Source organism: Trichosurus vulpecula, chromosome 4 (genome assembly GCF_011100635.1).
Source record: "Trichosurus vulpecula isolate mTriVul1 chromosome 4, mTriVul1.pri, whole genome shotgun sequence".
NCBI classification, from domain to species: Eukaryota; Metazoa; Chordata; class Mammalia; order Diprotodontia; family Phalangeridae; genus Trichosurus; species Trichosurus vulpecula.
Genome location: NC_050576.1, coordinates 291,717,301 through 291,730,719, shown reverse-complemented (window position 1 = coordinate 291,730,719; position 13,419 = coordinate 291,717,301). Strand labels below are relative to the sequence as shown.

The following is a 13,419-nucleotide window of genomic DNA, read 5'->3' as shown; positions in this document are numbered from 1 at the left end:
ATCAAAATTATATGTGACTCAGAGGACACATTGTGAGTCTGAGTCAATTGAAGCATTCGTTACCAACTATGACTTTCACAAAAAAGTCAATAAAAGGCATTATCTAGGACGCATATGACTGGAAAAGGAAAACAGGCCTTTTCAATGCAAAGAGCTCAAGAAGATGTGGGTAACCTGAGTGCCATACTAGAAACTCAAGACTTTAAAAGAATCAGAACAAGACCCCCAGAATGTTGCATGGATCTTGTATGAGCAGATTATTGCAACACATAGCCAAGAACTGCACAGAATAAGGAGTTGGGGGATGACAATCCACATGAAACTGCAGCTGTATCAAAATGTCAAGAAACAGCTAGTAGATTTATTTTTACATAGCCTTCAAATTGCAAATCAGGGGCTTCATTCAGGCATTCTTTAACATAGAAGGCATTATTGAAGGATGGATTATTCTAGAGTAGTTACTACAAATTTATTCTCTGTGAATTAAGTTTCAGTTTTCTACAATTATATAAATCCCTTTTTTTCTCTTGTATTCTTCATACCATTCCCTAGAACCAGAGAGATAAGGTAACCTATTCCCATGAAGTCCCCCTGTGAAGGTATATTTACATTTTTTCGCAATAACTATTTGGGCACCGTTTTGTGTTCAACTGATTTCTTTAAGAGAAAGGGAGAGACTTTTTTTATAGTAGCAAATAATTGGAAACAAGGTAGATCTCTGTCACTTAGAAAATGCCTAATGAAGCTGTGGCATATGATGGCAATGGACTATGACCACGCTGAAGAAATTATGAATATGAAGAATACAGAGAAACATGGGAATATGTACATGATGAACTGGTGCGAACAGAAGCAAACAAAACCAGGAAAACAATATACACAATGATTATAATAATATGAATGGAAAGGACAACAACAAAAATCAGGACTGAATTCTGTGAAATTATAATGGCTTATAATGACCAAGTTTTTCCCAAAGAAGAGATGTAAGGATGGGCCATCTCCCTTCTTTGTAGAGTTGGGATCTAGGTATGGAATACTTTATACAATGTTGGATCTTGTTAATGTGCTAGTTAGTTTTGCCAAGCTGCTGCTTTTTCTTTTTTCTCTTGTTTTTTTCTTCATTATAAGGGATAGCCCTGTGTCTGAGAGGATGAGGAGAGATCTATTCACTGTCCCTCAACACTTCAATGCAGAAGCAATTTCATGTGGATTGTCATTCCCTACCCCTTCTTATTCTGTGTAGGTCTTGGCCATGTCTTGCAATAATCTGCTCATACAAGATCCATGCAACATGCTGGAGACCTTGTTCTAATTTTTTAAATTTGGAGATTTCCAGTATGGCTCTTTTGTTCATGTTCACTGCACTGAAAGGGCCTGTTTCTTTTTTCCAGTCTTATATGTCCTAGATAATGCCTTTTATTGACATTTTTTGTGAAAGTCAAAGTTGATAAAGAATGCTTCAGTTGACTTAGACTCACAATATATCCTCTGAGTCACACATAATTTTGATTTGTTCAAGCTTCTGGTGTTCTATGATCCACAGCCTTCTAACACCATTAATAAAATATTGGTGCTGAAATGGTCTTTTTAGGCAGCAAGCAATGATTAGTAGCAATCATTGAAAATAGTGTGCTGTTTCCCAAACATGACCTAGAAGTTTTTTAAAAGAGAAATAAATAAAAGGAAAGACTATAGCTCCCAAACCATCCTGCTGCTTTATTTCATATAAAAATGGGTAAGTAAACGTGTGCTTTGAATTTTTTTTTCATTTGACATTTGAATCTTGACTATACTGTGCAAACAGAGACTTCAATATGAAAGTGGAAATCCATGGTTTTGATTAAAAAAAAACTTTGTCATTTACACAGGATGCTGCCAATAATGGGCCTAGTAAAGGTGTGTCAGCACAATGCTTATTTGACTTGCTGCAGTCTCTGGAGGGAGAAACCACTGATATATTGGACATCTTAGAACTGGTAAAAGCAGAAAAGCCTCTGAAATCTTTAGGTAAAAAGCAAATCTCTTTAAAATTCATTTTTTCCCATAGCACTGATTTTTTAAAATTTAGAGTTGGGCAATAAGACAGCATGAGACATATAGGCCAATGATGTGAATTGGATAGGGACGTTCCACCTCTCCTGTATTCTCTTGAGTGCCATGAAGTACCACCTCTAGAAAGTTAATATAGCCTGTGCCATGAAAAATTGCTCTATAAACTATGCAATATGGATTACTAAGTAACACTGCAGTCTATAGAAAAGAAAAATCACATTGGACAATACTTTGCTTCTTTGTCTTTTGAACCATCTTTGAATGTTTGCTTGGAGGGAATATCCCTATAAAATGTGTCTTTGTTATGGTCACAAAGTTCAGTACCATCTTATATAGGGGAGGGTTCTTAACTTCAGTTTCATGAACTTATTTTTTAAAAATATTTTGATGATCACATTCGACATAATTGGTTTCCTGTGTAATCAAATGTATTTTCCGCTTTTAAACAATATTAATCTGAGAAGGGGTCCAAAGGCTTTACCAGATTACCAAAGGGATCCATGACACCAAAAAGAGTTAGGAGCTCCTGGTTTAAGAACATTGTACACAGTAACAACAATATTATATGATGATCAACTGTGAATGACCTAGCTATTCTCAGTAATACCATGATCCAAAACAATACCAAAGGACGCCTGATGAAAAATGCTATCCAGACCCAGAGAAAGAACTGATGGAGTATGAAAGCATATTGAAACCCACTATTTTTCACTTTATTTTCAGGGTTTTTTCTCTTTTGGTCTATCTCTTCTTTCACAAAACGACTAATATGAAAATATGTTTTACATGATTGCACATATATAGCCTATATCAAATTGCTTACCGTCTTAGGGAGGAGGAAGATGAGGGAAGAAGGGAGAAAATTTGGAACTCAAATTTTTTTTAAAAATTAATGTTAAAATTTTTCTTTACATGTAATTAGGGAAAAATAAAATATTATTTTTAAAAAAAAACTGGTTCAGAGGAAGGCAATTATTTACATGATTAAAAGACAAATCATCTTTTCTTCTCATCCTTAGACTTAGAGAGGTAGGTTGGAATAGTAAATAGAATGCTGATCTTGGAGTCAGGAAGACATGGAATCAAGACTTGCCTGCAGCACATATTTTATGTGACAATAGGAAAATCACTTAATTTCCCCATGTCTAAGATTACAAGTTACGGATGAGTTGCCAATTTGCATTGATTCAGGGAATTTCCACACCAGGAATTTCCTACACTAATGAAATACCAGACCTTAGACTTGCAGAATGCCCAACGGTGTCATCTCCCTTTTCTAATCCATAGAGAAATAATTAAAAATAAAGGAGCACCTAATCTAGAGAATTGTGAGACTGGTAGGGTGAAGAAATGAAGGAGTGTTTTCTTTTAAGAACTAAGATCTAAAAGGGATGCGGCATCCAAACACAACTATTGAGATAAATCTTCTGTTAGGAAAACAAACTCTTCATTATCACCAGCAGAATTCACTGAGCTGGGTTCCTTCAACTTTTGCCCCTTCAGATTTTTGCTATGGCAATGAGGATCTGACTTTCTCTATTAGCGAAGCCATCAAGCTCTGTGTCACTGTGGTGGCCTATGCTCCAGAATCATTCCGAAGGTAACAACTGTTAATTGTTATTTCACTGGTATTGTCCATTCTGTGTTTTGCGCCTGGTGCTAAGGTCACCTGAGGAAATGTGGGAAGCGGGGAAGAAATGATGTAGGAGGCATGATGCTTACCAAATGGAGTGAAGAAGTCAAGGTTACATTTGGGAATAACAGAAATTGTCATTCTTTTGGATAGCATGGTAGTGGAACCCTCACATTTAGACTCTACTGACTCAATATCTGGTGTACTATATACTGAGGAAAATATTTTTTAAAAACCTAATGTCAATTAGGTGAATTATCAGAGATTCTAGTAATACCTCATTCATCTAAATGCCCCTAATTTGAAATTTGGAATAATTTAAAGGGACTGAGTGAAGTTCTTTCATATAACACAAATTACTAATATAAATAAGATTATTTGGAGGATAATTTAAACTTATACAAGAGAAACAACTATTTTCAAATACATTCATACAAGCAAACAGAAACATCCATTCACATAAAAATAAGTGACAAGCTAATAAAAGAGCCATACTGGCTATTCATCTTAAAAGATCTCTAAGAGCAAAGCAATCATTTGAATGAATGAACTGTGCCAACCTAATTTGAGTTGCTATATATACTTCAAAGAAATGGAGCAAAGAAATTACACTTTTTGTAGATGGTGAAGGAATGCCTCAATTAGAAATTATTTTTGTTCCCAAACCAAAAAGTTGTATGTTTATTTAGGAAAGTATTTGCATTTGAATATCATGTTTATGAGCTTCATTTTGTGCACATTTCCAACTCTATGGCCCACTATTCTCCTCACTATTTTACCCCTATTAAATTTGTTCTGTATCACAATGTTTATACTTCTTCCTCCCTTCATTCTCTTCATCAGTCCATCGACTCTTTTCTCATTTTATTTGCTTCTCTACCCAGCCTTCATACATGCCATGAAGAATCACTCTAATTCTCTACTCACTAGCAGTCTCCATCAAATGAACTTCTACTCCCAAACAACAAAATATGATTTAGACCTCATATCTTGGATATTTTTTTTGTTTTTCCTTAGTCTCATGACATCAAAACTACATTACAAGTCATTAATTTCTCATGTGAAATCAGAATGCCCAGTTTTGGCCATAGACAGAGTCGATACAGATAAAATAATGCTGAATTGGCTCAGACATTCATTTATGGAAATGCATAGGATCATAGCTAAAGAAGGTTGTATGTATTGTAAGAAGCAGCCAAAAGAGCATTGGTCAAGGATATGAGTCCAAAATTCCTTTGTAATGCTTGCTATCTATGTGAGATTGAACAAGTCAGAGCCTCCCTGGGCCTCAGTTTCCATATCTGTAAAATATGAGTTTGGATTAAATGTCCTTTGAATTCCCTTCCAACTCTAGATCTATGATCCTAAGAAAGGATTATTAGGGACTCTTAAACTGCAGCGTTCTTGTGTATTTTACTGCTTTAACGTAGCAAGTGTATGAAAACAAAATGTGAAATGTGATTTACTTTTCTTTTGATGAAGCCTTCAGATGCTGATGGTCTTAGAAGCCTTAGTTCCATGTTACCTACAAAAGTTAAAAAGACAGACGTCCCAAGTGGAAACAGTGCCTGCTGCCCGAGAGGAGATTGCAGCCACAGCTGCTCTGGCTACATCCCTGCAGGCCCTCTTGTACAGCGTGGAAGTTCTCACCAGGTAATCCCATTGACAGAAATAGCCCAGGCTTAAATCATGTTAACAGTAAGTAAGAAAATGCCATGAGGCAGTAGATGGTATAGTGGATAGAGTGCTGGGCCTGGGGTCAGGAAAATCAAATCCAGCCTTGGACACTTCCTAGTTATGTGACCCCGGGCAAGTCATTTAACCTTCTTGGTCTCAGTTTCCTCTTCTGCAAAATCAGCTGGAAAAAGAAATAGCAAACCACTCCAGTGGTTTATCTTTGCCAAGAAAACCCCACAGACATGTTCATGGGGTCATAAACAGTAAGATATGACTCAGCAACAACAATTTTCCATGACTCAAAAACAAAGCACAAACCATGATTCACTTCCGGATATCCAAGTTAATGGAAACTTGGGTTTCAATGGCTCATAGTTATGAATTTTTTCCTTCAGCTAGTTAGATGAATTAAAGTTCTATTCAAGCATCTTCGTGACTTGGAGGTGATTCTGGGTTTTCAGAGGTTATACCAGTGGAATACAAACTCTGGCAACTTAATGCATGTGTAAAAAAGAAATGAACAAGCCAAAACCAGGTTTAAAAAGCTGGGAGCACACACACACACACACACACACACACACACACACACACACACACACACACAAACCCAAGATCATTGTCTTTTCCTATTGATGTATCCCTTTCACCTTTGAGGTATCAGTTCAGAAGGAAATCTTACCTAGGTTTTAAGTAAATAGTAAGAATGAAGTAAGTAATTGGTGCATCATTACAATCCCTAAAAGTGCCTACACTGTTAATTTGTTATCATTTTAGAGGGTTCACTTGTCCTAGTTGTTTTAGACATGGCCTAAAAGAAGAGAAATAATTGACCATATGATTTCTGATGGTTCTTCCCTGACTTATCTATTCTGTAGTCACTTATTAAGACAAGTGAGTGGAAGAGCCGAGTGTAGAATGGATGGCTAGAGTCACCTACACATATTTTCTCTTTCTTGTCTAGAGTCACTAAATTTGAAGTTTCTGGGGATTTGAATTTTTAGCTCTCAAAGCCTCCAAGATGAACAGTTTATGTTCATTTATACAAATTTCCCTAATTGTTTTTAAAATTCACATTGTTTTAATAATCATGTTTTTATAGTTGGACCTAAATTCATTATTGTTTTAATTTTAAAACTCACTATTGTTTTAATAATCATGATTTATAGTTGAACCTAAATGACACAGTTGTAAAAATTACAGAGTTCTCATAAGGTAGAGATTATCATCTTGCCAATATGGGAACAAAGCCTAACAATAACTCACATTTATACAGTGCATTAAGATTTTCAAAGTGTTTTTTCTACGCTGTGGAGTAGGTATGGTAAATATTGTCTCCATCATACAGGTGGGAAAACTGGGGCTCTGAGAGGTTAGATGATATTTTCCTGGGTCACACATGTGGTAAGTGAATGAGCCTCAATTTAGGTCACCTAAGAGTGCTTCAATTGGAGTCAGAGGACTTAGATTCAAATCCCAGCTTGGCTACCTGCCAACCTGTGAATATGTGCCTGGGAATATGTCACTTAATTTCTCTGCGACTCAGTTTCTTCATCCGTCAAAAAATAAAGGGGTGGGAGAGGAGACTGGCTTAGATGATGGCTAAGGTTTCTTCCAGCTCAAGTCCATGATCTTATAAGTTCACCTCAAGTCTAGAATGCTCTCCACCATAGACAGGCTGCTCCTTGGATGTAGATGCCACTCAGAGGTTGTGGCTTGATCTTTTCATAGGCCTATGACAGCCCCTCAGATGAGCAGGTGTGATCAAGGCCATAAAGGGACCACTACTGCTAACCACACTATGTCATCAGGAGTGAATACAAGGTAATTCTCAGTGATTTATTCTTCCACTTTGTTTCTACCAACCTCTCTCATCATTACACGCTATTGGTTCAGTCTAAATTAGACCCTGTAGTTCATTAAGTGGAGTTCTGGGAAGTGCTCATGTGAAGGACAGTTCTTGGCACATAATAGATATTTAATTAATACCTATTAAGCCTCCATGACCTTGTATGTATTTGCATGTATGGTTAATATGTCTCCTTTCTAAGTTCATTTCTTTTGCCTCTCAGAGGCAGAGGTTAAGAAACAGGAAGGGGATCCCCAATTCTAGTCACTGCTAAGAACAGTCAATTCCTTAATGTCAGTGGGCAAATTAACCACATTATACTTCATGCAAATATTGATTTAGCTTCTTAAGTCTTGCTTTCAAGTTTATTGGCAGCTTGCATTTTATTTGAATATTTTGTTGATAACTTAGACACATACCACTGTCCAATCTGTTGTTGTTTTGGTATGTGTTTTTTTTTCACATTTTTATCAATCTCTTAAAATCCTTTGAGACTCAGATAACCCGATTAATGTGGGCAGTCCTCTCTTATTGGATTAATCAAGCTGTTGTATTTGGGGAAGAAGGTGGCCTCCAGGTGACCAAATCAGGGGAAATAGGGTAGAGCCAATGGAAGAGTGTGTTCCCCAGGATGTTAGTACCCTGGAGGGAAGCCCTTAATAACTAAAGCAAGTTATGGTGTGTTCACTTCCCCTTCTTAAAAGATGACAATTATTTAGAAAGACCTGCCTTTTTCTAGCATGGAGAAGGTGGCAAAGGAATAGAAATAAGGGGAAATGGAAATTCTCTAGATCTCGCTCCTAAATTATGTTTTCATCATCAAAGGTTTTTAGATGTAGAGCTGGAAAGCCCTCATTGGCCATCTACTCCAGCCCTCCTAGGATACTGGACAAATAAACTTGAAATCAGGAAAACTTGGGTTCAAGTCCTTGCTCAGACATTCTCTCTACCTTTAGTTTTTTCATCTGTTAAATGAAAGGATTGGACTTGGTGGCCTTGAAGGTCCCTTCCTGCTTGAAATCTATGATCCTATGATCTCTCAGGTGTAGAACGCAAGGCCAAAGAAGCTACATACCTTTCCCAAGGTCACAACTAGGCACATATGACAACAGAAGGATTTGTACTCAGGTCCCCTTGCTTCACAGTCAGTGGTCTCTCCACTGTACCAAGCAGAGTCACACACCTCCATGTATGAGAACATCATTTTGTATGACATAACTGTTATGAACAGAGTTAATTTTCTAAACATCAAATATACCTATATCCTAACATAAATATAAAAACACACTCATAAACCAAATATAAATGACATTCAAATTATCTGATATTTTAGATAATTCAAAGCTCTGATCTGTTCACTAATACAAATAATTAAGAGTTTACTATTACTTAAATAATATTTTCTGGAGATCTTTTGGGAAGCTGTGGCTGAATGCATTTTGAGGGGGTTTATTTGGGAAGAAAGATTTCCTCAGGCATCTCTACTATCATCAGCTATCATCAGCTGGTGAATAAAATGTCTCCAAAGCAGTTCTCTTTCCCTTGAACACCTTGTAATAAATTCTTCTCTTAGATGTACTTTATTTGCAAAATGTCTCAATTGCCCTTCCCTCTGGCTAAAGTTGTATGTGCAACATTTATTTCCAAAATGTACAGACCTAGTACAATAGACAGGAATTGTTGTAGTTGCCATCCACATTCCCCAAATGAGGCAGTTTTAAACTTCATTGGGTTTAATAGATGTGTCATTGTGTGTGGTGATAAAGGTGTGTGCACTGATCAAATTCTAAGTTGCTCCAGGGAAGGGACCTGTTGTTTCAATAATGATTCAGGCTACATTTCTCACTTGCCAGGTACCAGGAGCAAGGAGCAAAGCTACACTTTATCAGGTACAGTAAGACTTGTATCCTATCTCACCTCACTCTGCCATCACAGGATGAACTCCTCTGAGCTGCAGTACATCGAAATTCAATGATTTGAGGCAAGGTAACACCTTTTCTGGTTAAACCCATGGAAGGTGTCTAAGACAAGGAAAACTAACAGAACTTCTCAGGTTGGAGTGACCCTCATTTCCTAAGCTTTCTCACTTATTTTGCTCTTGCAGAATGGGCATCACTTTACAATTATTCTCTCAGATGTGGTTCTGTCAGTTCAGCAGGAGGGGTTCATCACTATCTATTCTTTTTGGTCACCTGCAGCTGCCTGCTCCACAAAGCTCATCCCACTCTGCCAACCTTTTTAAAATTATTATTATTATTATTCCGTAGGGAAAACCTACACCTGTTGGAGGAAGGGCAGGGTCTTCCCCGGGAGGAGCTGGACGAACGAATTGCTAGGGAGGAGTTCCGGAGACCCAGAGAATCTCTGCTAAACATTTGCACCGAGTTCTACAAACACTGTGGACCAAGACTAAAGATCTTACAGAATCTGGCAGGCGAGCCTCGGGTCACTGCCTTGGAGCTGCTAGATGTTAAATCTCATATGAGGTACTTACTGTCCAACTGGGTCCTAGGGGTATGTAAAACTCCACAGTGACAGGATGGGGTAAAAAAACATGATTTACTGTCTTTCATGAGAAGATTTCTATTTCTTTATGTAATATTTTTTAGTTTTCAACATTAATTTCCACAAGATTTTGAGTGAAAAAGGCAATAATAACAACATAGATGATAGTTGTCAAAATGCCTATGTAGTTCTGTATCACAAAGTATATGAGACTCTCCACATAGAAGGTAGAAGTAAACCATTTATTCAGATACCAGAGAACCATATCCCATAACCAAATGCTCAGCTCCCACAGTCAGTCAGTCCACTTCATCATAACAGCAAGGAACCCAAAACATTCAATACAGAAAATCACAGCATGGAGCCTCAACTTCTCAAAACCTGTCTGACCCTCTGCTGGGGTCTTCCCAAAACAAACTCACAGTACAGCTAAGTCAGCCTGTTCAGTTCTAACAATCACAAGGGTAGCCCTTAGCAGCCACCAACAGCCATATTCTCTCTCTCTCTCTCTCTCTCTCAGCATTTTCTGTAACATAACTTCCTTTTCCTATCAGGAAGCTCCTCCCACCATGTAACTTAGGTTTCCTGTGACATAAACAGGTCACATAGCCTATTAATGGGTGGGAAAGATCTTCAAATCAAAATTGCTAATACACTGAGTTAGAAATTTTCTCCCCATTTTTACCCTACCCCACCCCAAGATGGCATATATTCTGATTTCCCCTTTCCCCAATCTGCCCCACTTCTGTCACTCCACTCCCCCCCCCTTATCCCCTTTCCCCTTACTTTCTTGTATGGTAAGATAGATTTCTATACCCCATTGCTTGTATATCTTATTTCCCAGTTGCATATAAAAAACAACTTTTTTTGAGTGTTTGTTTTTAGAACTTTCAGTTCAACTTCCCTCCCCACCCACCCTCCTTGAGAAGGCAAGCAATTCAACATAGGCCACACATGTATCATTATGCATGTTGTGAAAGACTAACTATATTTCCCTCCATCCTATCCTGTCCCGCTTTATTCGATTCTATCCCCTTGACCCCAACCCTTTTCAAATGTTTGCTTTTGATTACCTCCTCCCCCAATCTGCCCTCCCTTCTATCATCCCCTCTCTCTTATCCCCTTCCCCCCTACTTTCGAAGATACCCAATTAAGTATGTATGTTATTCCCTCCTTAAGTCAAGTCTGATGAGAGCAAGAGTCATTCATTACCTTTCACCTGCCCCTTCTTCCCTTCCAATTTGAACTGCTTTTCCTTGCCATTTTTATGAGATAATTTACCCCATTCTATCTCTCCCTTTCTCCCAATATATTTTTCTCTCACCCCTTAATTGCATTTATTTATTTTTAGATATCATCCCTTCATATTCAACTCATCCTGTGTCCTTTGTCTATATATATATATACATATATGTATGTATATATATATGTGTGTGTATATATGTGTGTATATATATGTGTGTATATATATATGTGTGTATATATATATGTATATGTACATATATATACATATATATATATATATATCGCCTTCAACTACCCTAATGCTTAGAAAGGTTTCATGAATTACGCACATCATCTTTCCATGTAGGAATGTAAACAAAACAGTTCAACTTTAGTAAGTCCCTTATGATTTCTCTTTCCTGTTTACTTTTTCATGCTTCTTTTGATTCTTGTATTTGAAAGTCAAATTTTCTATTCAGCTCTGGTCTTTTCTTTTTCAAGAAGGCTTGAAAGCCCTCTATTTTATGGAAAATCCATATTTTGCCTTGGAGCATTATACTCAGTTTTGCTGGGTAGTGATTCTTGGTTTCAGTCCTAGCTCTTTTGACCTCTGGAATATCATATTCCAAGCCTTTTGATCCCTTAATGTAGAAGCTGCTAGATCCTGTGTTATCCTGACTGTGTTTCCACAATACTTAAATTGTTTCTTTCTGGCTGCTTGCAATATTTTCCCCTTGACCTGGGAACTCTGGAATTTGGCTATAATATTCCTAAGAGTTTTCTTCTTGGGATCTTTTTCAAGAGGTGATTGGTAGATTCTTTCAATTTCTATTTTACCCTCTGGTTCTAGAATATCAGGGCACTTCTCCTTGATAATTTCTTGAAAGATGATGTCTACGCTCTTTTTTTGATCATGGCTTTTAGGTAGTCCAATAATTTTTAAGTTATGTCTCCTGGATCTATTTTCCAGGTCAGTGGTTTTTCCAATGAGATATTTCACATTGTCTTCCATTTTTTATTCCTTTCATTCTGTTTTATAATATCTTGGTTTCTCATAAAGTCACTAGCTTCCACTTGCTCCAATCTCATTTTTAAGGTAGTATTTTCTTCAGTGGTCTTTTGGACCTCCTTTTCCATTTGGCTAATTCTGCATTTTAAGGCATTCTTCTCCTCACTGGCTTTTTGGAGCTCTTTTGCCATTTGAATTAGTCTTTTTTTTAAGGTGTTACTTTCTTCAGTATTTTTTGGGGCCTCCTTTAGCAAGTCATTGACTTGTTTGTTGTGATTTTCTGGCATCACTCTCATTTCTCTTTCCAATTTTTCCTTTACTTCTCTTACTTGCCTTTCAAATCCTTTTTGAGCTCTTCCATGGCCTGAGACCAATTCATACTTTTCTTGAAGGCTTTTGAGGTGGGCTCTTTGACTTTGTTGACTTCTTCTGGCTGTATGTTTTGATCTTGTCACCAAAAAAAAGATTTAATAGTCTGAGTCTTTCCCTGGTTGCTCATGTTTGTTCCCAGCCAACTACTTGTCCCTTGAGGTTTTTGTCAGGGTATGACTGCCTTTAGAATGATGAGTGCTTTGTCCCAAGCTTCAGGGGCATTGTGTTGCTGTTTTCAGAGCTACTTCTACATGGCAAGTTCTGCCACACCAGCGCTGTTCCTCCCCCAAGAACCACCAACCAGGATTGAGACCCAGATCCAAGCAGAGCAAAGCAAGAGAACCCTGCCACTGTGCCAGCAAAGTGCTCCCTGCACTCCTGCTCTTATCTACTGCTTGACTTCTCCCACCAGGTGGGCCTGGGGCTGGAAGCAGCCTTAGCTGGAGCAGTTTTCCCACTGACCTGCTAAGTCGTCTTTGGTGTTTGTTGCTTGAGAAGTCTAATAGCTGCCATAGCTCAGTGATTCTGGGTCCTCTGGCTTGCTCTGCCTGATTTCCTTAGTGCCTGGTCTGTCCTGGTGTGGCCCACACCGCACTGTGCTCTGCTCCCAGCACAGTGCCATAGACACTTCCCAGCGATCATCCAGGCTGTCTTGGGCTGGAGACCTGCTTCCCTCTGTTGTTTCGTGGGTTCTGTAGCTCTAGAATTTGCTGAGAGCCATTTTTGCAGGTGTTTGGAGGGATTTGGGGTAGAGCTTAAGTGAGTCCCTGTTTTCCTGCTGCCGTCTTGGCTCTGCCCCCTCTCATGAGAAGATTTGGTGGGAACATTTTATTGTCTGGGACACTGGTTTATCTTGCTAGGCTTTCTATGATGTTATGCTTTATCCCAGCAAAATGGGAAGATTCCTGCATTGGGAGAGCAATATATGTGAAGGAAAACAAGTTCTGGAGACAGATAATCAGGGCTCATATTCTTTATCAATGAATATAGAAAAGTAAGGTGTAAAATTTAATGACATTTTTCTAGATTTCACAGTCACCATCACAGTCAGTGCCCTGAAGAATATGATTGGTGTTCAAAAATGGACATGAGACATTT

The 13,419-nt window shown here is 38.1% G+C and overlaps 1 protein-coding gene across 1 annotated transcript in view; it reads left to right on the top strand.

The window, feature by feature from the left end:
* Positions 1 to 13,419, top strand: part of UNC80 (unc-80 homolog, NALCN channel complex subunit) — a 227,958-nt gene that overhangs the window by 170,086 nt on the left and 44,453 nt on the right. Inside the window, exons 46-51 of the mRNA XM_036755726.1 lie at positions 1,872 to 2,010; positions 3,559 to 3,655; positions 5,171 to 5,341; positions 7,094 to 7,186; positions 9,065 to 9,100; positions 9,479 to 9,697. Of these exons, the coding sequence (XP_036611621.1) occupies positions 1,872 to 2,010; positions 3,559 to 3,655; positions 5,171 to 5,341; positions 7,094 to 7,186; positions 9,065 to 9,100; positions 9,479 to 9,697 (755 nt within the window). The remainder of the gene's footprint in view (positions 1 to 1,871; positions 2,011 to 3,558; positions 3,656 to 5,170; positions 5,342 to 7,093; positions 7,187 to 9,064; positions 9,101 to 9,478; positions 9,698 to 13,419) is intronic.